This window comes from Cydia strobilella, chromosome 16 (assembly GCF_947568885.1).
Source record: "Cydia strobilella chromosome 16, ilCydStro3.1, whole genome shotgun sequence".
NCBI classification, from domain to species: Eukaryota; Metazoa; Arthropoda; class Insecta; order Lepidoptera; family Tortricidae; genus Cydia; species Cydia strobilella.
The window spans coordinates 14,841,061-14,868,709 of NC_086056.1; the positions used below are offsets into that span (position 1 = coordinate 14,841,061).

At 40.7% G+C, this 27,649-nt stretch overlaps 3 protein-coding genes across 4 annotated transcripts in view; 1 reads left to right on the forward strand and 2 right to left on the reverse strand.

Annotated features, from left to right (window-relative positions):
* Nucleotides 1–61: 61 nt before the first annotated feature.
* LOC134748209 (uncharacterized) lies at nt 62–2,230 on the forward strand. The gene is made up of 2 exons (XM_063682921.1): nt 62–212; nt 496–2,230. The coding sequence occupies exons 1-2, from the start codon at nt 110–112 to the stop codon at nt 804–806; spliced, it is 414 nt and encodes a 137-aa protein (XP_063538991.1). The 5' UTR covers nt 62–109; the 3' UTR covers nt 807–2,230.
* A 194-nt stretch (nt 2,231–2,424) lies between these two features.
* On the reverse strand, nt 2,425–6,898 carry LOC134748652 (TATA-binding protein-associated factor 2N-like). 2 transcript variants are annotated; one of them, XM_063683448.1, is made up of 4 exons: nt 6,748–6,898; nt 5,860–6,671; nt 4,624–4,689; nt 2,425–2,452 (listed from the first exon to the last, which is right to left on the reverse strand). In XM_063683448.1, exons 1-4 carry the CDS (start codon nt 6,754–6,756, stop codon nt 2,440–2,442), a joined length of 900 nt encoding a protein of 299 aa, XP_063539518.1. In that variant the 5' UTR covers nt 6,757–6,898; the 3' UTR covers nt 2,425–2,439. The 2 variants fall into 2 exon arrangements, with proteins under 2 accessions (XP_063539518.1, XP_063539517.1); XM_063683447.1 differs by lacking the exon at nt 2,425–2,452 and adding an exon at nt 3,342–3,784.
* A 1,616-nt stretch (nt 6,899–8,514) lies between these two features.
* LOC134748655 (tubulin polyglutamylase TTLL5) overlaps nt 8,515–27,649 on the reverse strand; it is a 55,621-nt gene continuing 36,486 nt past the window's right edge. The window contains exons 8-20 of the mRNA XM_063683450.1: nt 27,297–27,510; nt 26,433–26,689; nt 24,886–25,085; nt 23,893–23,965; nt 23,093–23,234; nt 21,519–21,717; nt 20,835–21,009; nt 18,833–18,976; nt 17,617–17,767; nt 15,984–16,150; nt 15,270–15,461; nt 14,794–14,987; nt 8,515–14,615 (exon numbers count right to left, since the gene is read on the reverse strand). Of these exons, the coding sequence (XP_063539520.1) occupies nt 14,840–14,987; nt 15,270–15,461; nt 15,984–16,150; nt 17,617–17,767; nt 18,833–18,976; nt 20,835–21,009; nt 21,519–21,717; nt 23,093–23,234; nt 23,893–23,965; nt 24,886–25,085; nt 26,433–26,689; nt 27,297–27,510 (2,062 nt within the window). The 3' untranslated portion in view covers nt 8,515–14,615; nt 14,794–14,839. The remainder of the gene's footprint in view (nt 14,616–14,793; nt 14,988–15,269; nt 15,462–15,983; nt 16,151–17,616; nt 17,768–18,832; nt 18,977–20,834; nt 21,010–21,518; nt 21,718–23,092; nt 23,235–23,892; nt 23,966–24,885; nt 25,086–26,432; nt 26,690–27,296; nt 27,511–27,649) is intronic.

Here is a 27,649-nt window from a genome sequence, read left to right on the forward strand (position 1 = left end):
CGGTACTGAAATACCAGCATTGCATGCCCACTGTGCGGCGCATTGGGACCTGAACGAAGTATTCTGTTTTGTGAAATAACTTGAAATATTTGAAGATTTTGAACTCGCTATGAGTATCGAGCGCGCTCGAGCTTGCGTCGGGCCCTCGCCCGTCACCAAGCGCCTCTGCGCTACCATTGTGTTTTTCATCGGTGTAATCTGTGTTTTTGGAGGTGAGATTTTATTTATTTACTAACAAACTGGTGCGTAGTGACAATTTTACAAGCGGTTTTTGACAAGTTACATGTTTTAGACACTTGTTTATCAGTTTTATTGGATAAAAGCAAAGCAGTGAGATAATATTATTCAGTGATTGATGCCAAGATGTGTTGTTTTAACCGCGTAACTCGCATAAAACCCTCAGTGAAAGTGCAATCAAAACAGAACTTTAACAATATGCATTTGGAGTCCACATTAATTTTCGGAGCGTATTACCTCATCTTGAACATTTTCCAGGTTATTTATTCTGCCACATGTCGCGAAACGATGTAAAGAGGAGCAACGAAATCGTATCATTCAACTTGACGATCGCAGCCGAGAATTTGTACAAAAAAGCGAAGAGAATTCCGCCAAAAGCCATCCTTCACAACGACCCGGAGAAGGTGACGGCGAGACTCCTGGACATCTTTAACTGCTCGCAGGCGGACTGTGGGACAATTAGTCACTATAATGTGGCAGAGTTTATGAAACGTTCCATCAACTTGAAGGTTATCAGACTATTGAAATCTGTGAATAATGCCACTATGTATTTGGACTCCTTGAGATGACATTAGATGATTTCTCACTAGGTGTATGACTGTTCAATTATCAGGTATATTCATAAGGGCGTCCACTGGCGTGGGCGGGTAATGGTGAGGGCCCCGCATTCGGGTGCCATTTTAGGTAATATCCGTTGCACGCGTCCGCGCGTTGCCGATACTATTTTTCGTTAACTCGCTCCAGCTAGCGGACGCCCTAAGAGATAATACGATTTCTAAAAATGTGCCTTTCCATAGAAGAAGGCCGAAGGGTCCTAATGCTCATTTCTAGTTACGGAAATATGAACGTTTTTGTAAAATAAGTACTTCAATATTATCATTTTCTTATTTTCTGCTTAATAATAAAAAGTAGGAATAGGCGTGCTTTTCTAGCTTAGTTTCACTCGTATACGTTAAGAGTCCCCGGCAAGCTCGGTTCTCCATACAAACGTAGTTCCGCTCTCATTTTAAAATAGATTGCTCTGAAACTTTGTAAATACTTAGAATAGGAAGTATTCTGTCTGTAATTAGTTTATGTAGCTTCAGATACAAAATTTAAAAAAAATACAGCGAATTTAAGTTTTTCATACAAAACTTTTGCTCTATTTCGTTTGCTTTATAAACTAATTACAGACCTAGATATACCTCGTCATTGTATGTGCAATGTTTCATTACAATCCATCACATAGTTATAAAATGAGAACGAAACTCCGTTTGTATGGGATGGTGAAATTCGGCCGAGCTTGCCGGGGACTCAAGTATTTATGTTTAAATTGGTTTCAAAGTTTAGTTAAAAAGGGTCCTTATGCTAGTGCGCACAAAAATCATAAAGCTAATGATTAACATGTATTATTTTGGGACGTTTTTCTATGTACAAGCAAGTGCGGAATATTTTTCGACAATTTGGTGAGCTCTCACGGTTTATTTTAATAATCAATGATATACATAATTTTGGCATTTCATGCCTTAAGGTTCCTTATACTCGTTATGGAGTTAAGCATGGATCCTAAATCTACGTTATATAGGCTACCTAATACAAAACAAATTATGACTCTTAAGTACCATACTTAAAAAAAAAAAAAAAAACATCAAACCTACACATCTTAAACCGCGTTTTTGAGAAAAACGCATTTTAAATATGTTTCCGTTGAAAGTTATAGATGATGATTGATTATGTATCTTAAGGTGTTTTTCTTTGAAATACACCAATGTTTATTACTCATTATTGTTTTTACCCTTGGGGTACGGAACCCTAAAAAAAGAATATTCTATTAAATATGAATATGTTCTGCCTATAAAAAATGTGATTTATAGTTAGTCAAACCAATTTGTCAGTCAGTAACAATCAGGAAAATTATACTCGTCCCTTTCTTTTAGGTGCTAGTACTAGTGTAAGACAAAGATAGTATGATTCTCTCTGTCCGTTTGAAATGAAACTGCCCTTTGACAAACTATATGTAGATACTAGACTAAAAAAATGTAGGGTGTAACATATGTGAAAATAAAAAGTTTAAATTCTTATAAATTATTTTATTTGTTTCCCAAGACCATAACCAATACGCAACAGTCAATTTCAACGAACAGTTATTCTCTGGCCTACAGAGTCCAGAGGGCGGCACCGAGCAGCGTCTGTAGTTTTCAGAGCCTCATCAGAGATGTCTCTTCAACCAGGCATCCTGTAAAACAAAAAAAATATTAACATCGAGCGAGATCGTGATCGGCCTACTGGCGTTCTCCATTTATCCGATTGTCAGTATTTTAGACGAATTTTAATATAAAAATAGCCGCTTAATTTGTCGTTATGCTACATCGCAATTTCGTTAACGACGAACCGAATTTGACGTATTTATAAATCGACTGCAGCGTTAAAACGTCATATATTAAATTCAGAAGATCGAATAGTTTTTAATGCTTATTAATTTAAATTTCAAACTGAGAATCTTGTTAGTAGTTTTTAGCAGTATCAACGAAGCAATTTTTTTACGCTGCTCAGTTTAAATGTAAAGTAGATCGTGTACGAAAGTCGTTTTAGTGGAGAACTTTACAATGATCGCATGCCGTGGAACGTTGGCATACGCCGTACTTACGATTGCCTTATCGCATCGCCGTCTTCAGTCGGTGTCGCCTAACGTTTACGCCGTAATGTGCAGTTTGTGGTCCTAGCGCAGCGCCGGGCGTGAGTGGCGTCAACCGTCAAGCCGCTACTAACTATCTGAAAGGACTCGCACGCTTCCAAGTCGACGCTCGTTAGATACAATGTTGGCGAATGCTTAGATTACAGAGCAGGCGAGATTGTGACCGCCTAGCACTAGCAGCCTGTTCTACCTACAGACCGAGCCTCAGTCGCAGGAGGACCTAGTGCTCTGTAATCCACGTATCGGATGATCCGACTTCGCTGAATGCTTAGCATTTATAGAATTATTAAGCATGGTCTTCCGACACGTTCGTTAAATCTAAATACAATTATATCAATCAAATTGGACACCGCAACCATAGGAGAAGCATCGAGGCGTTCGAGGATAGCATGCATGAACTATCGAGGAAGGAGAAAATCAAAATAATAGATGATATTCTACGAAATTTAATTCATACGAAAATATACAACTTAAAACAATAGCGCTACCAATATTCTCATTTAAATCTTACTTTTAAATCGGATGATCGGTAATTATACAAATCAAGTCAAGATGTCGCCGGACGTCGGGGCTCGACCGGGGAAAATGAAACCGTCTCGTTAAAATGATTTTCGTTTATTAAAATTACATAGCGATTCACATGGCGTTCACCGTGTTCAACTTACTGTCTAGGAGCCGCTAGCGCGGTATAATCTAATCGTTAGGTACGCGAGCCGGGGGTGGCAGTCGGGCGCCGGAAGACTACGGTATATTTGTTCGTGTCGCGGCTACGGCCTAGTGTAGTGTGTAGGAGGCAGTAGGGGAGCTCCTCGGCCCTAGTACCGCCGCCCGAGCGCGCCGTCGCGGGCGCCGCGGGCCGCTCCGCCGCCGCCGCTACAACACCCATACACCCCGCATCAGCACCCGTACCCCGCCATACAGTGCCATAGACAACCGTTAGACACCGCTTAGTTCGAGGACGCCCGACACTAATAATAATCCTGCCTCACTGAGCGCTAGCAACGTCCGTAAACTACTACTCGTAAAGTGACTCTCCGTTAGCCGGTAGATACGTGATCGGTAGAAACGTTTCGCAGTCCGTACGTACGGGTCTACGTCGCTCCGACCTAAGAGGCGTCCCACTGCGTTAACTATGCGTAAGGCGTACAATATACAGATAAACAATCATCACTATAGCCAGTTAATCAAATTTTCAACTTCGCTGCGTTGTAAAACTATGCTACTTATAGTATACGGTAGAGACTCTTATCTAGTTGACCATATTGAATTTATTAGTCACCTAACAGGTGTTACGGTGATGACTTGAATGGTGACTCATTGTGCTTCGCATGAAAACCAGAGAGTAAACAGATTACAGGAATTTACTAATATTTGTTAAAAACTTGTTACTGTAGCCAATATATGGTAATGTAATGTCATTAATATTTTTAAAACAGCACAATTTAGCCAAATTTATTAGAAGTAATAGATTTTATAAACAATGTAACTTAATTTACTAACCTTCATTACAAATCAGACTAAATTTAACATTGATAAATTAGCATTTATCACATTCAAGTGTAAATATTAAATTTTCTACAAACATGTAAAAAATTAAATTGTTTGTTTCCATATTTTCAACTTTCTGTTTAAAATGTCCAACTCTGAAGTACTATATCCTATGTCTGTTTACTCCGAGGTTGCAGTTAACCACAAAAAGTGTGAACACTCACCGGCCCATAGGGGGGTACTGTTGAGTGTATGGGTCCCGGTCATAACCGGCTCCCGCGCCACCGCGCCTGAAATTAATAATACAGACATTAATAAAGAAAACTCAATATGTTTTAACCTTAAGTAAGTTACTGTACCTTAAGTAAATTTATATGAATTTCATGTTAACAATTTTTTTTTGTACAATAAAGTGATTTACTACTACTACTGTATAATTTTAGTTTAAAACATGAAATTAATGTAAAGATTTTATAGGGGCAGTGTGCATTGGAGGATCTGCCATCTTGTGGCCTGAATCAGAAATACAAACTATACATTGATACTTCATGACAACGCAAGTGCTCCCCTATTCTTCCCCTATTATTCTAGTTCTTGTTGCTTGAAACGGAAACCAAAACGAAAATTGCTTGTCTCTTTATACGAAAAACCTGTCAGAGCGTCCTTATGGTAAGCGACAATGTGGTACCTTTTGTTTAAAAATGACACATATGAGTCACATAATTGTTTACAGATTCCAGGAAAAATAAAATTATAACATTGATTTTCACTGCTAAATTAGTGTTAAAAGTTACATCATAATTTATGTAAAAGATATATGAAAAATCTTACTATCATCAGAAACTTACACTGTTTGTGATATACCCATAATAAATATTTTAAATATAAAATAATTGCAAACCCCGAAAAAAGCCGCCAAAAAATTTTCTTTTCTGCCAATTTGTATTCAAACAAATGCATTTTTTTTTAACTAAAATACTGCGCAAATTTGAATAAAAAATCTGAAAATGTATTAATTAACTATCAAAATAATTATATACTATACAGGAACAAATCGATTTCATCTAATTATGCATAAAATTATATGTTTTTGTTGTGTAGGCTGCATCCATCACCATCAATATGCATTTAAGGGTTAAATCTATCTATAACAAATACTTGATAGTTATGTAATAATACCAAGCTCAAGGTTAGGCTCACATTAGTATGGCATTTACAATGTAAACAAATTGTTTGCTAATACTTCTAATACTCATGTTAAATAAGTGACTATATAGTCACTTGTCTTACATCAGTAGTTCTGTGAAATATCGTGACTTGAGTCTGCAGGTTTTTAAATGATAATCCACAGGACATAAATATCCTGTTATTAGGGCTATAGGCCTATTGCACAACAGATACTCCACAAATCCATTTGAACCTGCTTTGCTACATAGCCTAGATATGTAAATTTTACTTACATGGGAGATCTTCTGCTAAACATGTCCCCGTTGCCCATGGGTGCAGCTCGGGGAGGTGCTCCTCGGTCATAACCGCCGGACATAGGCATGGCGCTTCGCATGGGCGCGCGTCGGTCCATCATGTCTCGCTCGTCTGGGTACATCGGCGCGCGGCGGTCGTCCGCGTACATCCCGCTCATGTCCTCGGCGGCGTAGCCTCCCCGCCGGTCATCGTACATGGGGGCCGCGCCGTAGCCGTCGCGGGCGAGCGCAAAGCCGCGGCGGTCCTCGCCGCCGTATCCGCCGTAGCGATCGTCCCCGTAGCCCCCGCCGCCGCCGCCGAAGCCGCGGTCGGCGCCGCGCTCGTAGCCGCCGCCGCCCATGCCGTTCCTCATGCCCATGCCGCCGCCCATGGGCGGGCCGCGCATGTCCCGGCCGCCCATGGGCCCCATGCCGCGCGAGTCCCGCATGTAGGGCGCGTCGCGGGCGCCGGGCGGACCGCCGCGCATGGGTCCGCCGCCCCTGCGGTCCATGCCGCCGCTGCGCATGCCGCCGCGCCCGCCCATGCCCCCGCGGCCGCCGCCGCCGCCGGGCCCGCCGCGCTGGCCGCGTTCCTTGATCCGGCCGCGCTCGACCGTGATGACGCCGCCGTTGAAGGTCGAGTTATTTAAGCCCCGGATGGCGGCCGCCGCCTGATCCTCGGTCTGCATGTGCACGAAGCCGCACCGGTTCATTATGTCGCATTCTGTCACGACGCCGTAGCGTTCGAACAGTTTGCGGAGCTCCTCCGGCTTCGAGCCCTGGGCCAGGCTCCCGATGAACACTTTCGTTTGCTAAAATGACACGAAATACGTAAATGGCGAGTTTTGAATATAATACACACTGTTTCATGTTGTAGATGACACTTACCGGCACCATATTGTGTTCACTTCTTGTATCTATCCTTAATTATTAAAATAATCAGTATAACATTTAGCGCGGCACACCACACTCGAGCCAGCTTCACTGTAGAAACAAAATGGCGCCGAAAATGGCGAAAATTCCGAAAAATGACGCCGCTAGGTTATTGACGCTTTGTCCTGATTGGTTAAATTTTTGCATAATACTTGCTAGCTTAAAAAATCTTTTACATTATCAAAATCAAATGTCAGAGAGCCTTATTAGTCTGTGCTCGACGTTCACGTTCGACGAGTTGCCTCCCTGTCACACTTAAGTACGAATTTACAAGTGCGACGGAGAGGCAACACGTCGAACGGTGGTCGAACGTTGTTCACGGTAAGGGCCTCAGCACCGCTACAAATCTTTAATTTGATTATATAGTTAAAAATATTTTTTTGTGTAGTATTTTACAATTACAATAAAAACCCATAAGAAATATGTAAACCTAAGAAGAAGACATTCAATTTTAAACTAAGCTTTCTCGCTCTTACTTTGGGTGCGTCGTACAATGACCTTGGTGCAGTGCGATGGTGTGAGACAACGTGGTGACAACCTATACCAAAGAGTAGTATAATATACCTATACCTTGGTAATATGCTTGATAGTGCATGGGCGGCTTTAAGTATAACACAAGTATTTTTAGTTACGTACTTGGCAGCCCCGATTTAAAAGCCGGGAAAGTTGGAAAAATTTGAAACTTTCTGTGATTTAAGCTGGTCAAGCAAATCTAGTCAGTATAAAAATGCGGCAAATTTAAAGAAAGTAGGCGCGAAGGGATATCGTCCCATAGAAAATTTGAATTTCGCCTTTTTCTACTGACAAGATTTGCTTGACCAACTATATATACTATATTACTGCTGTACTACTATAAATAATATTAATAATTCAGCCTATATACGTACCACTGCTGGGCACAGGCCCTTCATGCGCGAGAGCCGAGTTGGTACTATTTTTTGGTTCTTATTTACTGCCAATTTGGTTTGACCAACTATATTACTAATTTTATTACTATAGTTGGTCAAGCAAATCTTGTCAGTAGAAAAAGGCGCGAAATTCAAATGTTGTATGGGACGATAACTCTTCGCGCCTACATTTTTAGGGTTCCGTACCCAAAGGGTAAAAACGGGACGCTATTACTAAGACTCCGCTGTCCGTCTGTCTGTCACCAGGCTGTATCTCATGAACCGTGATAGCTAGACAGTTGAAATTTTCACAGATGATGTATTTCTGTTGCCGCTATAACAACAAATACTAAAAACATAATAATATAAATATTTAAATGGGGCTCCCATACAACAAACGTGATTTTATTTGCTGTTTTTTTCCGTAATGGTACGGAATCCTTCGCGCGCGAGTCCGACTTGCACTTGACCGGTTTTTTAAATTTGCCACCTTTTTCTACTGATTTGTCATTATCAAAATTTAGTCTAACCAAAATTGTCATACAATGTGTGTACAAGTGTACAATGTCATAGGGAGCGTGCATGAACTATAGGGGGCAGCACAGGTGCCGTCAGATTTTTGACGCGAGGCGCAAATGTAGCCCACAAGATGGCAGAACCTACTATGCAGAAGAAAACATACGAGAACGGTAGATGGCAGCACTTGCTTTGGCAATGTACATGTTTATGTTTCCGATTCAGGCCACAAGATGGCAGACCCTCCAACGCGCATGGTCCCTATTGCAAGTGTCCGAAAGGTTTAGAGGAAATATTTTCCAAAAATAAAAGACATCAATGAAATGTTTAATTTATTAGCTCAAAATACATTTCACATTATGAGATAAAATTTCTGGTGGATACTAAATTCATCACTTTGTTTGTACTCGCCGGAGCAAAGCTTCACTAAAAAATATTGTAATATTTACATTGCGGTAACAAATTAAATTAAAGTGTTTCATGCATATGGCACGTAAAAGGAGTAAGAATCAATACAAAGCTCAGCCAATATTTCAAGACAAAAAAATAATTCAATTTATTAACATTAAAATATACGTTCAAATAAAATAATAATGGCGATCAAATACTGGAAAACATGTTTTATAAAATGTTTCTTGGACATTGAGTATACAAATTATTAGAATATTCAATAAAAAAAATTCAAGCCAACAAATTATTGAAATATTAAATTTTATTAAAAGCAGTTTAGGTTAATTTAATATTTATATCATTTGTAATTTGAGGAAAGCTCGGCAAACATTGCAAGAAGTATTTATTAGTTTTTTTTTTAAAGTATTTATGCACAGACTGATTCAAGTCATACATTTGAAACTGGTTGATGAACACCACTGATTTTCAACTCTTGCAACAATATAACTCTATTATAAAACAAGCATTAATACGGAATTTTAAGACATTTAAACCTGTTTTCTTAGCATTAGACAAATGGTAAACAATCTTAACTTCTTGTTATTGAAAAACGCTTTAAAAAAATAGTAACTCTTTGGCTTAAAGGACTCGCATCCAGGCCATAAATGTAAAAAAAAAGTAACTATTACTTATGAAACCGAATTGTTTACCATTTTTTTAATGCTAAAAAAACGGGGTATAGGTGAAGATTATACAATTTATATAAATTATTTCCATTATATTGGTATTCTCTTTTCTCATGTAAAATAATTGAATTCCGCAGATTAATGAATCGGTAAAATGTACAATCAATGGAAATTTCTAAAAATACTTGTTTACAGTAAATACAACTTTGTTATATGCTTACAATTAGTTAAGTATAATTTTACTTGTTAAATTAATTATGACTATTATAATTTTTAATTAAAACATATCAATTAGCTGTAAGTAGAATTAAGCTTTACTGTAAATAAAATATAATGAATCTTCATACTCTAATTTTGATTGTCAGTAAAAGTATTCCAAGCATTTTTTTTAAATACCACGAAGATGGCAAACATATACAAACACGTAATAGTAAACTTTATAAACAATGTATCAAGGTTAAATTTATACTGTTCTTTGCCAGCTATGACCGACTGTGGCGGTCAAAGGGTGGAAGTCTAGTTACTGCTTGCAATACTAGTACTGTGACAAGACAAGCAGGGATGTGACATAATTAAACTTTGGCGCCTTTAGCCTAGGTGTGACCTATCCGGACTAGCATCGGTTTTCGCATCACTAACATTAAGCTAAATCTTCGTACCTATGCTAATGAACACTAATATATTGCGTCAGCTACTTGAGTACATAAGAATTGCAATGAGCGCGGCTAAACATTAACAAACATAATAAAAATATAAGTAATTTATTATTTGTAATAATAAAATCAATGCGTTTAAAGAATACAAACATCTGTCTGTAAATATTTAAATGAATTCAAGAATAAATACTGGTATCTATTTAATACTGACTGAAAATTAATACGGATTTAATTCTTTTTGGTCGGTAGGCTATTGCTTACTGCTAACATGCAATATTAATACAAAAAAAATACTTAACAGAAAATCTAATATAATTAAGTTTGCTTTAGAAGCGAGCATGCCATTAGAGTATAAATAACAATGAATAATATTCATCCAAATAGTATTTGCAAGGGGTTATCGACTGTATTATTAATAACTTTTGGCTAATTGAGTGATCAACCATTTATTGATGCTATTCTGTCCCGTTACCCAGGAGACAATAGTAACATACGTCTATCAAACACATTATGACAGTTCGTGATAGAACAGACTAAAATTAACACAAAAATTTTTATTTGGTATGTGAATAAAAATCTTTTAAATCTATAGGTTTAAATAGTGACGCAGGAGACAAAAAAAGTTGATTCACTCAATAATAACAAAAAGCCAAACGGCTTAATACATAGTTCGTGAAACAACCTTTGTTATTAGCTCGTTATATCTCAGTCCATATATGTCCCTACTTCCCTAGCACTCTAAACATTCGTTTTATTGATCGAAGCTACGGGAAGCTATATCTTCTATCCTACAGAATACATTACATAAAAGTATTTTTGGTGAAATACAGAATGTCATAAAATATATATATTTATACACAAGGGGCTCAATCTTGTAATAAACAGTTTTATGCTTTGACATTGACAATAGAATATACCAGAACACATCTCGTGTTCTGATATTTATGAGCGCCTTAATTTTGCCAATATATCCGACATCTGCATCAGCTTCTTTGCGAAAATGTATAAATTTTGTTACAATTCGTTAGTTTCATGCATTGCGATTTCTATAAGAGGAAAGAGAAAATAGTGCCATGCTCTGTCCTTATCACCGACCGGGTTTTTTTTTCATGGTCGGGTTATGGCAGCATAGGTAGGAGGCGGTGGGGAAATACCGAAATGTATAAGAGTGAAAGAGAAAAAGGATTATGCTGCCATACATTAACCATTAACCTGTCAATACATGAATGTCTTTCTCTTACCCCTGGTCGCTCGGTTTCATGTCTATAACTACTATACTATGTCTATGGTTTCATAACTAATTTCATGACAGTTTCGCTACAATGGGGTTGGCAACAGTCAAATGTTTGCATAGATGGCGCCATCACAGCTTTCCCCTGTCTCTAGTTTTGTTCTATGAGATTTGGCTTAAAGGGCTGGCATCCAGGGCATAAAAAAATAATTTGACACAATTCTGGGGATTGACAGGGCAAGCTATGCTGGCGCCATCTGTAAAATACTTCACCCGGTCAACCCCAATTGATACTTAAAGAAATCCAGGTTTATTATAATACTTTGGTGTTGGCCAACAAAATGGAGTCGTACCTATGATCGTTTTAGCACCTTATGAGGCTTATGATTGTTAATGCTACTTCTAGTGGAGTGTACTATTTTGGGTATTTCGATTTTCTTTGGTAAATTACAGAAAGGTAACATAATGCATGTTTAATGAAATATCTTAGCTTATTATCAGAATGATAAAGGACCAAGTGGGGTGAAAGGATCCACTAATCCCAATTAACATTTATATATTATTTAAAAATATAATTTAACTACCTATTATTACATATAAGTTTATTTCAGGATAAGATGCAAAGCTAATATATTTATTGGAGATAATCTAGAAAATTCGAATATTTGAACAGATACAAAACTGAATCTACCTACTCTATCTGATATGACAAAGTAGATAAATTTCAACCAACTTCACATCTGGTATTCTTGGGATTCTTATACATTTACCTGCCTTTATAACTCCCGACACAAGTATCTATATGTGGCATGGTATCTCCCAAACGGACAAACCGAATTGAGTGCGATTTTTTTTTATGACGTGTGATACACGTACGATCGTTTTCAATCCGGAGGTTGCGGGTTCAAACCCCGGATCGTACCAATGTTTTTGTAACTTATGTACGATATATCATTTGATATTTACCATTCGCTTTCGTGAGAAAACCGGACTAATCCCAATAAGGCCTAGTTTCCCCTCTGGGTTGGAAGGTCAGATAGCAGCCGCTTTTGTAAACACTAGTGCCCACTCCAATTCTTGGGATTAGTTGCCAAATCGTAGCCCATGCAGGCTCCCATGCGCCGTGGCGAAAAGGGACAACGCGCGAAAGACGAAGAGATGGCGGAGTTATAATTGTGTCGGAGATTTTTAAATTTTGAATTTAAGAGTTATTCATACAAATTGTGACGTTTTCAACCAAAAGGTACCACATTGTCGCTTGTCGATAAGGTTGATTTCTAATTGAAATAGCGCCTTACTGACAAGCGACAATAAGTACCCTTTTGGTTGAAAATGACACAATTTTCAGTTTAAGTGCGGTTTCATAGTCTTTTCAGTACGTTACATTGAGGTTTCAGGTTTTTACATCCAAATTAACTAAGCTGATTTTCTTATTAAAACTCCTATACAAAGTACTATTTAATGTGTGCGGTTTAACTTCAACAAGAACATTTTCGTGGCCCGGTTGTACCCAAAACTTTTTCTCTATGAGATTTGGCTATGTCTATGATATTTATCTCATGATATTTGGCTTTACGCGGTAATCACATTCATGACGACGCTCCGGCGAGTGAGCGCGATGCAAGTATGCTATGTCCCGCTCGCACACCGGAGCAGCATGTCATCGAATGTGAAAACCGCTTTAATAATAGCCTCTGCCTTCAACCTTTTATCCATCAGAATACCCACAGTTTTTGCAACGTCCCGTAAGTACTAACACTGCCAAAATCTAGCGGCCTAATTTTATATTAAACCTTTATTATCACGTGGTATTATCATTATTATCAACTAAATATATCCTTATAGTAAATAATTGTTTTCACATCCATTTAAAAGCGAGGTAAGCATAGCTAAGATTCCGAAAAAATACCACACAATATTTTTAAGTCAAATTTTCGAGAAAATATTTAGAATTCAATTACTCTATTTTATTATTGAACTTAAGTGTTTTTAAAGTTACTTTGCAACAAATGTATTCGAATGGAACACAGACATGAAATTTATTTATTTATCCTCGCGAGTCTAAATGTACATTAAAATGTACATATTAATTGCAATCTAATTTGAACCTTTTGATGAAACAAATAGAGTAGCATTTCTTTTGTTTCACTGCGTTGTAAAACAAACGAAATTCGTTCCAATTTACTTATAGAATAAAGTTCAAATTAAAAATTAAATAACTTTATATGAGGTTATAGAATTTGCACCCGACATTAACATAGCATGTCATTGCCACAAGGCCTCTTGCAATATAATAATTATTGATACTCTTTAAACTCACCTTTTAAGTAATACGAATAAAATACTACAACACTAAAATCGTGACAAATGTGAATGCAAGAAGACGTTTGCTATTCACCGGACTATTCAGGTCTCAATCTAGTTTTTTGGGACATTAATACATGTTGTCTAATTAATAATACTTTACTGTTAGAAGTATTAGAACAAATTAAATTATTTACAGAAAATACTTTAATTTGTTTTTATTTTAAATAGAAACACTACTGTATAAATTATAAACTGAAATAAATGTCATATACTAAGAAAAAATGACCAAGGCCTCCAGTGCCCCAGGCTGGAATCGAAACAGCGTCCTCTGCTATAGCGGCAGGTGCCTGTGCCATTCGGCCACTGGGCGACAGCGGCATAGGTCGAAATTTTCCAAGTATATGCACTTGTTACTGAAGGCTAAGGCGCCCCCTGGCCATCCCTAAGGTAGAACAGTATGGTTGGCTGGAGGCCTTGGTCATTTTTTCTTAGTATGACATTTATTTCAGTTTATAATAATACTTTATTAATTAGACTTGACAACCTATCCCCTCTTCTCCTCCCCTCCTTAAAATGGTTTTGGTCTATATCTTAGAATTAGTTATACAAGTGATTATTTCCCTTTGAACGCCAAAAACGTCTACCATCGTCGTAAGTAGTCACGCCAAAACACACATATCACAGTAGGTAGTCTTACCTCACTTAATAGCGTGGTAGCGTGATAGGTAATCTAACCTTAAAATTTCATGCGGGGTAGCGTAAGGTTCTTCAAAGTCCTGTGCTATGACCGCGTACTTCAAGGTTTAATGAATTCTTTAATGACTACGTCGGAGTCCATGAAGGAAAGCAGTGAGTTCATGGAGTCTTCGACCACAGATATCACAGTAGGTATCTCTTCGCGACTTGATGCATTGTAGCGTGATAGGTTCTCCCCTTAAGATTTAATGCGTGGTAGCGTGAAGTTCCTCAAGGTCCTGTGCTGTGACCGCATACTTCAAGGCTAGAGGCAGCGGCTTCTGTTTCATGGTATCTTTGATGATCACGTCTGTGTCCGTAAAGGAAGGCAGTGAGTTCATGGAGTCTTCGACCACAGATATCACAGTAGGTATCTCCTCACGAATTGATGCGTTGTAGCGTGATAGGTTCTAACCTTAAGATTTAATGCGTGGTAGCGTGAAGTTCCTCAAGGTCCTGTATTATGACCGCGTACTTCAAGGCTAGAGGCAGCGGCTTCTGTTTCATGAATTTTTTGATGATCACGTCGGAGTCCGGAGGCAGTGAGTTCATGGAGTCTTCGACCACAGATATCACAGTAGTTGTCCCCTCACCTTAAGATTTAATGCGTGGTAGCGTGAAGTTCCTCAAGGTCGTGTGCTACGACCGCGCGTACTTCAAGGCTTGGGGCAGCGGTTTTTCCTGCTTCATGGACTCCTTGATGACCACGTCGGAGTCGGTGAAGGAAGGCAGCGAGGAGTTCATGGAGTCTTCGGCCTCGGTTTTGCTGGAGGAGTCTGAGGGTGGTCTGGAGAAAAAAAAAGAAATAAGAAAGAATTTAAATAAGTGACGTTCTTTCACTGATTCGATTAATACCTGCATTTGCTAGTATTAATAGGCGCGAGACACACGAGGTTCTATGTGGGTGGGTGGCTATCGTTCATAGATTCGGCAGAAAATTTCTATAAAAATATTTTTTTACGTGTTATCATGTCGTTCCTTATCCACTGACGGAGCGGCAGCTGACTTTCACGAGGCTTCATGATACCTCACCCACTTAACGAGTTTTGGACCTCTGTCTAATAGGTACCTGTATCTCCTAGTGTTGATGGGCGCGAGACACGCGAGGTACTTGAGCAGCGTGTGGCGGCCGGTGGGGGGGGCGCCGAGCTTGGAGGGGGGGAGGTCCACGCAGTACGGCGCGCGGGTGTCACCCAGGAACAGGGTCACGTAGTGCTCCATCTTCAGTTGGAGGAGAAGCACGTCTTCTAAGTCCGCTTCGCTGTCAAATAATTGAGACTTTATTACGATACGAGTCGTATTATAAATTAAATACAAAATACAAGAAACCGCCAACAAGCCCGGTGGTATTCCCGGAGGGTATTTTAGTCGCCGGGTTTGCATTGCCTGTAGGCCGAGCACATGATTGGCGCGACAGTATTTCGCCGCGAGATAAACTACCCGTCTTTTACTAACTGTATGAATTAAAGAGGGACGGGTAGTCTATGTCGCGGCGAGATACTCTCGCGCCAATCATGTGCTAGTCCGGTTGCCAGGCCTGGTTTTTGCCGCGCGGGTATGCCGCCGGCATAGTGTGTAGGAGCCTTAAGAACACGTGTAATTTTCCATATTTTGTCAATTTTAATTTACCCTTTCTTTCCAAATTGGAAACGTGTTATAAGATATTAGTCGGTATTTGTGATTAATTTAAGTTATCTCAATTTCTATCTGAACTCCCTATATATCTGCCGAGCGCGGACGTGTACAGCAATGCAGCGATATAAAGCGACTTTTTTTTACTCACCTGGCAGAATAGAGGAACTGTGCAAAGTTAATGTTAGACACACAGTTCTCCCTGTCTTCACTATCAGTATATAGGTCTGTCTCCCGATAGTACATGTAGAGGAAATCGTTCAGCTGCTTGGCGACGACAGCGCAGCGATCCTTGTCGCACATCTTCACTGAGGGGCCCTGGGGATAGAGATACACTTATTAAACTTATGTAAGGGTATCAATGTTATGTGGATATCAAGAAAACGCCCATGTCTTTTATAACTTATACATACTGTATAAACAATGTGAAGCAAGCCCACATTCGACAGCTAAATTAGATATAAATTGCTATACATATAATTTGTCTCAATATAAAAATTACTGAGGCCAGGTCAAGAGCACCCTAAACCGGCGTCTGGCGAGCGTGTATGAGAAATATTATGAAAGTGAAGGAAGCGAAAGAGGTATGTCAGGATCGTAGTAAGTGGAAATCCGTGGTCTCTGCCTACCCCTCCGGGAAATATATGATATAAAAAATATTGAAAATAAATAAAGTTACAGCCCGAATACGGCGGACGGGTCCATAAGTTGTATCTCCACCGCAGTGAACTTTTGTACAGAAACACGGTAACATTAGGCTCCACAAAAGTTAACAGCGGTGTGGATGCACCATGTACACGTACTGTGTAAGGGTAAAGATGCGGCCCCGCGATATAATTACATTCGGTAGAGACACACTAGAAGAAAACGAACTAAAGAATGTCGAACTTAAAGATGTCCTTCCGTTCTGCAGGAAAACAAGAAAGATTTGAGGAGAACAGTGTGGGATGCCGCCGGGACAGTAACCTGCAGCTCCTTCAGGGAACTGGGGTTAATGAACGCGACACGTGATCGACAGCCCGCCTGCTTCCAGCCCCGCGTCCCTACACTACGTCTATACATCTACAAGGGTAAAGATGTGATACTAAGGCTGGCGTCCACTAGGCTCGTCGAGGCGAATCGCAATAATTCGCCTTCTATACATATACTATGAAACTGCGTCTATTGACGAAGAGCCGCGGCGCATCGAATCGAATTTACCATTCATAGTAAAGGCTGGCGTCCACTAGACTCACCGAGGCGAATCGAATCGAACCGCAATAGTTCGCATTCTATACATTTACTATGAATGGTAAATTCGATTCGACGCGCCGCGGCTCTTCATCAATAGACGCAGTTTCATAGTATATGTATAGAAGGCGAATTATTGCGATTCGCCTCGGCGAGCCTAGTCGACGCCAGCCTTAAATGTATAGAAGGCGAATTATTGCGATTCGATTCGATTCGCCTCGGCGAGTCTAGTGGACGCCAGCCTCTACAGTGCAATACTAGGGTCTCCGTGTACACTTGAGGAAGCAGTTAGTAACTTGAAACCTTACTAAGTTTCGTGGAGGAACTAGACTTATATTGACCGGGATATAGACCGTTATTACCTTTTGTATTGTTTACGAGCTCACGATACTTCGACGCAGTCACATGCATCTCGTTCACGGGGGGTGGGTTCATTCAAAACTCTTTTCGTGGAGGAACTGAGGTGGTGTAGAATTTTCACGCAAAATACACACAGCGGCTGTCGATCTGGGTAAAATAGCCAATAAAAGTATCCAAGTACAGTGCACCTTTACATTGTAAGGCATCCGGAGCGTGTTGGAGGCGCGCTTGAGGAAGCGCAGCACGAGCGCCGCGTGCGCCGCGCCGAGCTCGCTGGACGCGCACGAGATGCGCTTGAGGATGTGCGTCAGGTACAGCCCGAAGGCGCGACGGACCTCTCCCATCCTGTATTATAAATAAACTTTTTAATACAGTTGCTCAAAAAGTGGTACTTTTTGTGGCTGCGTAGCGTGCGAGAAGCTCAATCTCTCGAACTAGTGCTTTTTACTTTTTAGTTCCAAACTATAGTTTCGAAACGCAGTTTTTATGTAATTTAGCTTGAGCAGGTACTGGGGCCTCACTCGTTACTCCTCGGTGTCGTTGAGCAACCCGCGCCGGGCCCGCGGCGGCCGCAGCCGGGGCGCGCACGAGTATGAAGGTATCGCGGGCTGCGGCAGCTCAACTATCAAGGGCTGTATACGTACTTTTGGTTTTGGTTTGGTTTGGTGGTATGATCCTACTAATGATATATTAATTTATTATTTTTTCGCAATTGTATTAAAAAACGTCGTTTACAACACGTGTGAAATGTCCTTTTACCACTCGTACCGAGTCTTGCCACTCGCTTTCAGCTCGTGGCAAGATACCTCGGTACTAGTTGTAAAAAGACATTCTTTTCACACTAGTTGTAAAATGTACTAATTGATCAACCGACCCCTCAACGCTTATCGTGAATTTTGGTAAAGGGAAACGGTTGACAGATAACAGTGAAAAGTCGATTTGAAAACACGTCATTTTAATGCCAGGGATTATTAATTAACCGAACAAAAGCGAAGGTCTTCGTTTCAGCTCGCGAAAAATGCTTTTATATGTCTGTCCGGTCGCTCTCCCGTACAGATAGCATTACTCAATTAGCCTCATGCATGAAGTTTATTTTTGAACGAAATATTTTTTATGTTTGTTACTTAAAATGATAAATAATTGCTTAAAATGATAAATCAAAAGTACAAAAATTTGCCCGCGAAAAGCTAGTGAGCAAAACGCAACGCCATTGGTTGAAACGTCACGTGACGTCACGCGTTTCGACAGATTAGTTCATAAATTTTGAATATGAAATTCTGTGACTAAGTTTGATAATTATATAGAGCTTACTATATTACGTTTCAGTTTTTGAATATTTTTGGCCATGGTCACGGGGATTCGCAAGGTCTACAGTTCACGAAGCCACTTTTTAATTGTTATTATACTAACGTGAGCCTCATCCCGTCGGCGAGCTGTTTCTTGACGAGCGTCTTGGCGTGTCGCGAGTCGTTGGGAGCGGGTGCGGGCGTGTGCTCGGACAAGTTGATGGCCGGCGCTGTACTGGTTATGGTTACCGTCTCGTAGCGTTTTAATCTGAAGCAATTGTGAGGATTATTGTCATGTTCAAATGTTTTCACTATTCAAATAATGTTCAAACCAAATCAACTGTCAGTCAATATGATCCCGTTCGAGCGAACGGATCGATTTGCTTATCAATATTCACTCCCATTCAAATCAGTCAGCTCTCAGAACTTAAGACGAATGCACGCTTGTCACCGGCCATATTTGTTACTGCGTGTAGATATTCGGAATTTCAGTTTCGCAAGCCGTGGCTGGTGGTTGAGCCGTGTTATTTTATTGTAAACTGTTATTTATACGCTAATGAAAGACTTACACAGTGTGTGTTTAATTCAATAAACTATCATCAACGCCCGATCTGTTGGTGCAGCTTCGGGCCCATCACATATTCAGGACATTCAGGTCTCCGTAGCAGAGGCGAACTTTAAACAACGCCGGACGGACATTTTTTTGGTGGCCCATGAGGGGAGTAGGGGACGTAGCAAATTATAAACAAATAATAAAAAAACCTCAAAAAGCTTAACAAAACTAACATTTTTCAATCACTAAGATTACAAAACCCACCACCACCGAACCGATTTCAATCACTAACATTAATAACCGACTACAAAAATAAGGTATTTAAGTAACTTGTAATAAAATGTCGTTATAAGGTACCTCCAGCTCCTCTTCAACCGGTTTTACGCTTTATTTCTCATAAGTTTAAATTGTAGTGCTCCACGTCGTACGTGTTGAGTTCGCGGGTGACTGACGGGTCTCTATTGTTTCCCATAAAGTTTCAAGTCATATCATAATGTGTTATTTGTCCGCATTTTCGTTAGTCATAATTTAGTTTTTCTCAGAGACGCGTAACTTTTCAGAATTGCCATAAAACAAATCTAACCTAACCTATCTATAGGATAACCTTACGAAAATCCTGAAATGTTAACGGATGCAGAATTATGACTAATGATAACCTGACAATCATTACATTATGACTTTCAATAATTATAAATTAAAAGTGGAAAATATACTATCTCAGGTGAGACTTGAACCCACGACCGCTGGATCACTCAGTGCTTTACCATCTGAGCCACCAAGTCCGTACCCAATGCAGCGAATTTATTTCTAAGCTTAATAGCATCGTTCGCAGACGTTTCTGCTTGATACAAAATTAAAATTAATTTCAATGACAAGCAAAGGGATCCGGTGACTGACCTGTTCGGAGTGGGCATGGGCTGCGGCGCGAGGCTGGTGCTGGTGGCGGCGGTGGCGTGCGCGAAGTGCGGCAGCACGTGCGCGTGCACCAGCAGGTTGTAGTTGTGCGGCACCACGTTGTATGTTGTAGTGCTCCACGTTGTACGTGTCTCGGTCGCGGGTGACTGACCTGTTCGGAGTGGGCATGGGCTGCGGCGCGAGGCTGGTGCTGGTGGCGGCGGTGGCGTGCGCGAAGTGCGGCAGCACGTGCGCGTGCACCAGCAGGTTGTAGTTGTGCGGCACCACGTTGTATGTTGTAGTGCTCCACGTTGTACGTGTCTCGGTCGCGGGTGACTGACCTGTTCGGAGTGGGCATGGGCTGCGGCGCGAGGCTGGTGCTGGTGGCGGCGGTGGCGTGCGCGAAGTGCGGCAGCACGTGCGCGTGCACCAGCAGGTTGTAGTTGTGCGGCACCACGTTGTATGTTGTAGTGCTCCACGTTGTACGTGTCTCGGTCGCGGGTGACTGACCTGTTCGGAGTGGGCATGGGCTGCGGCGCGAGGCTGGTGCTGGTGGCGGCGGTGGCGTGCGCGAAGTGCGGCAGCACGTGCGCGTGCACCAGCAGGTTGTAGTTGTGCGGCACCACGTTGTATGTTGTAGTGCTCCACGTTGTACGTGTCTCGGTCGCGGGTGACTGACCTGTTCGGAGTGGGCATGGGCTGCGGCGCGAGGCTGGTGCTGGTGGCGGCGGTGGCGTGCGCGAAGTGCGGCAGCACGTGCGCGTGCACCAGCAGGTTGTAGTTGTGCGGCACCACGTTGTACGGCACGTTGTTGTTGAGGGACGTGGAGCACACTGGGATGCCGGATACTGGGTCTGTCAACAAACGGTTATACAGTATGTAAATTAACGAAAATCAAGGCATTAAGTCCGCCATTTGTACTAACACGTATCGGCAATAAAGAATAAATAAAACTGAGTAATGTTTAACAAGAGTATAGTCTTGCTGAGAACAGAAAGCACAGTTGGGTGATTATTCGGGTTTTATTTTCAAAACAATCTCAGGGACACATACATAATTGAAAAATTTACAGATTTTGATTTCCGGTCCGATTATCCCATAAAAGTACAGAGATACCTCTACCAAACAATTAGAAAATGCTTTCGAATTTTATAACCAATTCGGAAAAAAATTGCTCACAAAAGTGACGGTCAAACTATCAGAATGATGACTTAATCTGTCATGTCCCTAGCGAGAAATAAATATAGGTGGCATTAGAATCATCTCGATACATTCCCGGCGGACACGGGAAGCAATCATTCCCGTCTCGGTCACGGCCAAAACGGAGACGAAACTGCACTTAAATAGCAGATAGTCTACTGACCGAGATACTGCGCGTACTTTTGCCAGCTGTTCTGGCTGGGGAAGATGCGCACGAAGCCCCCCCGCCTGGCGTACTGCGCCCTCACTGCTCGCACTAGACGTAATTCTTCGCTGGTCAAGGCCGCCGGTTCGGTTTGTCCGCTGGATTTGTTGTTCGTCCGACCCGCGCATACGTTCTCGGCGGAATGAACGCGCCGACACTGTAAGAAATAAATCAATAAAGTTAAAAGATAATTACTATTTTCACACGTGCTTTAGAATGTTTTGGAAACTGATGAAGAAGCGAAAGAAGTGATACGGGGAGTAAACAGAACTTTCCTACAATTCCTCGGAGCTAGTGCACGAACTGTAAACTACTAGCAATATTCTTACATAAATCAATGCCGATAGCACTAAATTAAGGGCAAACTTCTAAATGAAGACTTGTCTTAAACGTCTCTATTTCTGTATTGTTTATATATTCTGTATATAACTATCCTAAAAAACCACATGTTCGGCTTTGAACCTGATATGAGGTCTTAACTAATAGAAAAAACCGGCCAAGTGCGAGTCGGACTCGTGCACCGAGGGTTTCGTACTTTTTAGTATTTGTTGTTATAGCGGCAACAGAAATACATCATCTGTGAAAATTTCAACTAGATACAGATACAGCCTGGTGACAGACAGACAGACGGACAGCGGAGTCTTAGTAATAGGGTCCCGTTTTTACCCTTTGGGTACGGAACCCTAAAAAAACGATTTACTCAAAATATGTATGGCGTGGCGAGTAAATATATAGGGCGACGAATTGGCGCAGTCGGTGGGATAGGTAAGCCAGGCGCAAATTTCATCATTCCTCAACCCACCAACGGAGCGGCAGCTGACGTTCACGAGGGATCATCATACATAGCCGTTTACCACTATACGGGTTTTCGCCCGGGAGGCGATTGATCATGGAAATAAGGGAAAAAAGGGACCTTATTATCAATGTATTAGAATCACAAATAAACTACCCGACAGTATAAAACAGGAACCGAATGATAAACTGTTTAAAAATACGCTTAAAAAGCTTCTTCTAGAGAAAGCATATTACACAATAGACGAATTTCTAAATGACCAAACACTGAAATAATGCTATGTACTTACCCAAATTGAATTAATTAAATTTTATTGAAATATTATTGTAAACATTTATTGACATTTATGCATTTTCTAAAATGACATATAGTTTATTAATATTAACTATATTGTTTCACATTATTTGAATCTATTTATAAATTAACCTGGACATTTAATATTTAGCATCATTATTTTATTATTTTACTAATTTTCTAAACGAACTTTACATTTAACGTTGCATAAACGTCGATAAAATATAAAGTTATAAATATAGATTTTATTGCTATTTGTATGAGATGCATGTAATTTTACCTAGACTTAAGAAAATTGAGTGCCCTGACAGGGTGTCATGTACCTACTATCCTCAAACTGTAACACCTAATGTATTATGAACATGACTGCAATACAATAAAGAATAAAGAAATCTGTTCCTGGCCCGCGGTCTATTACATTATTAGTGATTACAAGAAAACGTACCGCTCCGATCCTCATCTTGAGCGAGTTCTGTGGCGCAGCCTCCGTTTTCCCCATGGACACGGCCGGGAGCCCTACTAGAGTGAGCGTGTCAGCTAGGAGAGCTGATTTGACGCGCGCGTCTAGAGGACTCTCACACGCTAAGCTGTGGGACAACAAACAGTTATTGACTACCAATAAAAACAAATTAATATAGTAGATTGTTAACCAAGGGATGAAAGGCACTCATTGCCGAGGTATTTTGGCGCTCGAACACAGTGAGAGCGCCAATAGTCCGAGCCTGAAATGATACCTTTCATCCGAGTTAAATACTCTACTTTTCTTTTCGAATACGAGGAAAGTAAAATGCGTGTGTTGTTTTATAAACATGACTAAGTATTAAATCATTTTACGGTTTAGACTCACTTATTTTAGTCACTCGCGCGACATGTTTCGGAGAGCCTAGGTCTCCTAAAATCTTAAATGATTTAATATTAGTATGTCTCACAACAGTTTAAATTCGATGACTAAGTATCATTTTTATAGTATTTCTTGAGAGCACTTTCAATTAGCAATTCAGGCAAAAGTATCGTTATTTATGAAATGGAGAGTCAAATATCAGAATGGAAATTGTATAACAAATCCATTTAAACTGTAATTTCAATTGATTATCGTAAAAATATCGTACTTCGATAGTAAAATACTCAAGTGTAGACACGTATCATTTTCTGCACACCTTTTAGAACAACAATGACCCTCTTTCAGAGCATGAGAAATGAATAGATAATTTCTGAAGGATTATAAGGACCAAAACGAATACATGCCTGGGTGATAAGTTGATCTCAAGAAGCCACGGCTTCAGCATATCGTCGACGAGGATGTCGTATCCGAACAACTCTGGAAGTAGTGAGAATTTTTTTTTATGGTTTTAATTCAAACCAATACATATCCTATTTTCTATGTATTTATTTTCCCAGTCGTTACCTTAGTCATAGATAAAGGAATATACTGAGATACATAAAGACAAAGGAGTGTGAAATGTGTCCGCATTTCGGCTGTTGAAGTAGATGGTGTTATACGACCCCGTAATCATACATTTTGTTATCAAGCGCTAATGTCTGACAATCCCTATCTAAGCTTAAAAACAAATCCCTATATAATCAAGTTAGTAACCTAATGGCGTCTTATTACGAATTGCTTTGCCTATTCCAGTTTCTTTTTAATTTTTGTTGCGACCCGACTTTGACCTGGTTGTAAAATAAACAAGTAGCATTCAGCTGAGGGCAGGAAGTAGCGAAAATATTTTAAAACTCTGTTCCATGGCCCTGAGTAATGTATTTTCTTAACAAAACAGTTGAAGAAGTTAGGCACGAATTCGCGGCGGCCGTGATGGTCTGTGCCGAAGACAGAACGGACTTGACGACCAAGTTCTCGATGAAAGCCACGAGGGCGGTTGTGTTGCGGCCCTGCTTTCATAGATGGCGTAACGGAGCGAAGCCATCATACATAGCCAAGGGCCTGACACTCTTTGATAGAGAAATATAGCCTTATTGCGATTCCTATAAGAGGAAAGAGAAAATAGTGCCACGCTTTGTCCTTATCACCGACCGGGTGGCATCATAAGTAGGAGGCGATGGCGAAATACCGAAATTTATAAGAGTGAAAGAGAAAAAATCCTATGCTGCCAAAATTTTATATGAATATTCTTTCTCTTACCCCCGGTCGCTCCGGTGCCGGTCGGCAGTATATACAAGTAGTTATAGACGCGCCACCGACACATTGATAGCTATATAGCTATCAATGTGTCTCTCTCTTACCGAAACAGTTGAAGAAGTTCGGCACGAACACCCTCGCAGCGGCCGTGATGGTCTGTGCCGAAGACAGAACGGACTTGACTACCAAATCTTCAATGGAAGCCATAAGGGCGGTTGTGTTGCGACCCTGCTTTCGTAGATGGCGCAGTAGTGCGGATAACGTCCATTTGTGGCCGATGTTGCCAGCGTTTGGGTCGTCGCATCTAAAAATAAGTTTTAAGCATATGTCATTTCTACGAGGGATTTTGGAATGATCACAGATTAAACAGACACCGCATTATGACTTATGAAATATTATTTACACCGCATTATATGATACATAGTTTTTTAATAATTTTATATTGTTTTGACTCAAGAATCACGAGCTCTTTCGATCCTAATATGTGAAAAAGGTGGCCCCAAATGTCACACATTTTTTGTTTGTCCGTTTTGTTACGGTCCTACGGTCCTTTGTTAGGTCCTAAGGTCCTATTGAACACTTAACCAAATGGATCACAACAATTGAGGACATTTTTTTTCTCAATAAGGATGGTAAGAGCTCGTGATTCTAAGTACACATTAAATGCAAATTCCCAATTCAAAATCAAATCTAGTAAGTGAGGTAATCTGTACCTAGTTGTCAGATTTGAAATGACATTCCACAATGCCCTGCCAAGTCTTCCCTACCTTCAAAACTTATAAAAATTGAAAACTGTAATAGATGTCATATATTAAAGAAAAAGTGACGAAGCCCTCCAGTGGTGAAGGCCGGATTCGAACCGGCGTCTTTAGCTATCGCGGCTAACGCCATGAACCCCTAGGCCACCCCGCCACGGCGGTGCCCGTCCGAATTTCTCGACTATATGCCATCTTAGCAAGACTAGGCGTCTAGGGGTTCATGGCGTTAGCCGCGATAGCTAAAGACGCCGGTTCGAATCCGGCCTTCACCACTGGAGGGCTTCGTCACTTTTTCTTTAATATATGACATCTATTACAGTTTTTAATTTATATATAGTAGTGTGACTACTTAAAACAACACAAATCAAAATATTTAATAAAATAATTTAATTTGTTCCCAAACTTGTTTATAAAAATTGATTAAAGGATTTGCCACACTGGATGCGTTCTGCGGTCAGCGGTCAGGTCAAACCCGCATTATGTATGAACAACATTGACAGGTCTGCCACGGAGGCTGCGACTGCTGAAGAGGCCACAGCTCCGGCTACTAACTGGAGCCATAACTGGCCACGCCCCACTAAACAAGCACTTACTAACCCAGCAGCCCACGTCATCCTCGAATGTCCAGGGGTGGCAGAATACCGGGCACAATACCTCGGTTCGCCGGGGTCTCTCCCAGAGGTCGTCGGTAACATCAAGGGTCTGCTAGGCTTCCTGGAAGAGTTGGGTTGGCAAGAGTAGTCCGTCAACCCATCACGCAAAATGGAAACCAAGCCCGCGAATACCTATAACCTATAACAACATTGACAGCAACCTTTGAAGTTGAAGTTTGACCTGACCGCTGCCCGCAGAACGCATCCAGTGTGGCAAATTCTTAAACGTAGTTTACTTACTTAATATAATCCGTATGATATTTATTAATGCTATAATTGCATAAATGCATGCACGGGTTCCAAAGGTTCTTGTTCGTCTTATCATACTTCACAGTCGCGAATCGCACCAATCCTTCCTCATACAAGTATATAAGTAGTGGGTCTATGGACGTCACGCACACGTACAGGCGCAGGTCGCATTTGTGTCCGCCGATTAAAAGTGGTTTGTCTATGTATTTGGCGACCACTACGTTTTCGCCTTTTGGGATTTGTTCAGGCTGAAAGAGTAGTGATAATAGGGTATTACACTGTATAAAGCACCAGATAATTATTATTTATTCCATATTAGCAAATCGTTTTGACAATACTAAAAATGATTTGACTAGCAGGAGAATACTCTATTAAACTCCATTATCAGGGCCGGATTTAGGGGAGGGCAACCGGGGCAACTGCCCCGCTCGTTTATCGCTATGTTGGCACCTTGACGTGTGTCCTATTGTGCGTGTGTCACAACTAGTTACTTCCGTCAGAAAAAAATCTGAGTTACCCTCTAGTCGCGCCTAAAGAAGTTTTAAAGTCTTGCCTTCATGTACATATTCTTAGTTTGACCACCATTTCGTATGCATCTTTCTCAATTACTTAAAGGTTAGCTGGAAGAGATAAGTTCGCCTTTGCACACATTTACTGTATTCTCTCTGTGTTATGTACCTGTTTTGTACAGTCGCCATCAGATATATCGGAGCGGCCAAGGTGTTCACAGTATCTGAACACGCACTCTAACGCCCTGACAATAGAGGCGTGTTCAGATATTGTGAGCGCCTGAGACGCTCCGATATATCTGATGGCGACTGTACAATAAAGTGTTTACTAAATACTACTACTTACAGTATTAACTATATAAATCCCCCGTCCTCTACTAGAAGCAGCAGGTTTCACTATCCACGGTCCTTTGGTCCTATAATGCGCCGTGCATAATTCTTTAAATTCTCCAGGCATCAGAAACGTAGTGGGTATGAAGTCAAAGTGCTTCAGGCCGCGGAAGTATTGCATTTTCTCTATGTTCTTGAATAGCTTGTCTTTGCGTGTGAGCTCGTATGATCTGAGGACAACACAAGAGTGGTGGATAAAAAAAAATCTTAATAATTTTAACGTTTCTGTAAGCTGCAAACCTCGCTAGTTGGTTTTTTTATAGCATTAGAAAGAAGGTAAGCGATCTTGACGTGCCTTTTTATAAAAAA

Bases quoted from the DNA above. Each gene is read 5' to 3' on its own strand.
- LOC134748209 (XM_063682921.1), top strand. From the start codon at position 110: ATGAGTATCGAGCGCGCTCGAGCTTGCGTCGGGCCCTCGCCCGTCACC. The intron at 213-495 runs GTGAGATTTTAT...AACATTTTCCAG, and splicing joins TGTAATCTGTGTTTTTGGAG to GTTATTTATTCTGCCACATG.
- LOC134748652 (XM_063683447.1), bottom strand. The intron at 4,690-5,859 runs GTAAGTAAAATT...TATTAATTTCAG, and splicing joins TTTAGCAGAAGATCTCCCAT to GCGCGGTGGCGCGGGAGCCG. The intron at 3,785-4,623 runs GTGAGTGTTCAC...TGGGTGTTGTAG, and splicing joins CAGTACCCCCCTATGGGCCG to CGGCGGCGGCGGAGCGGCCC.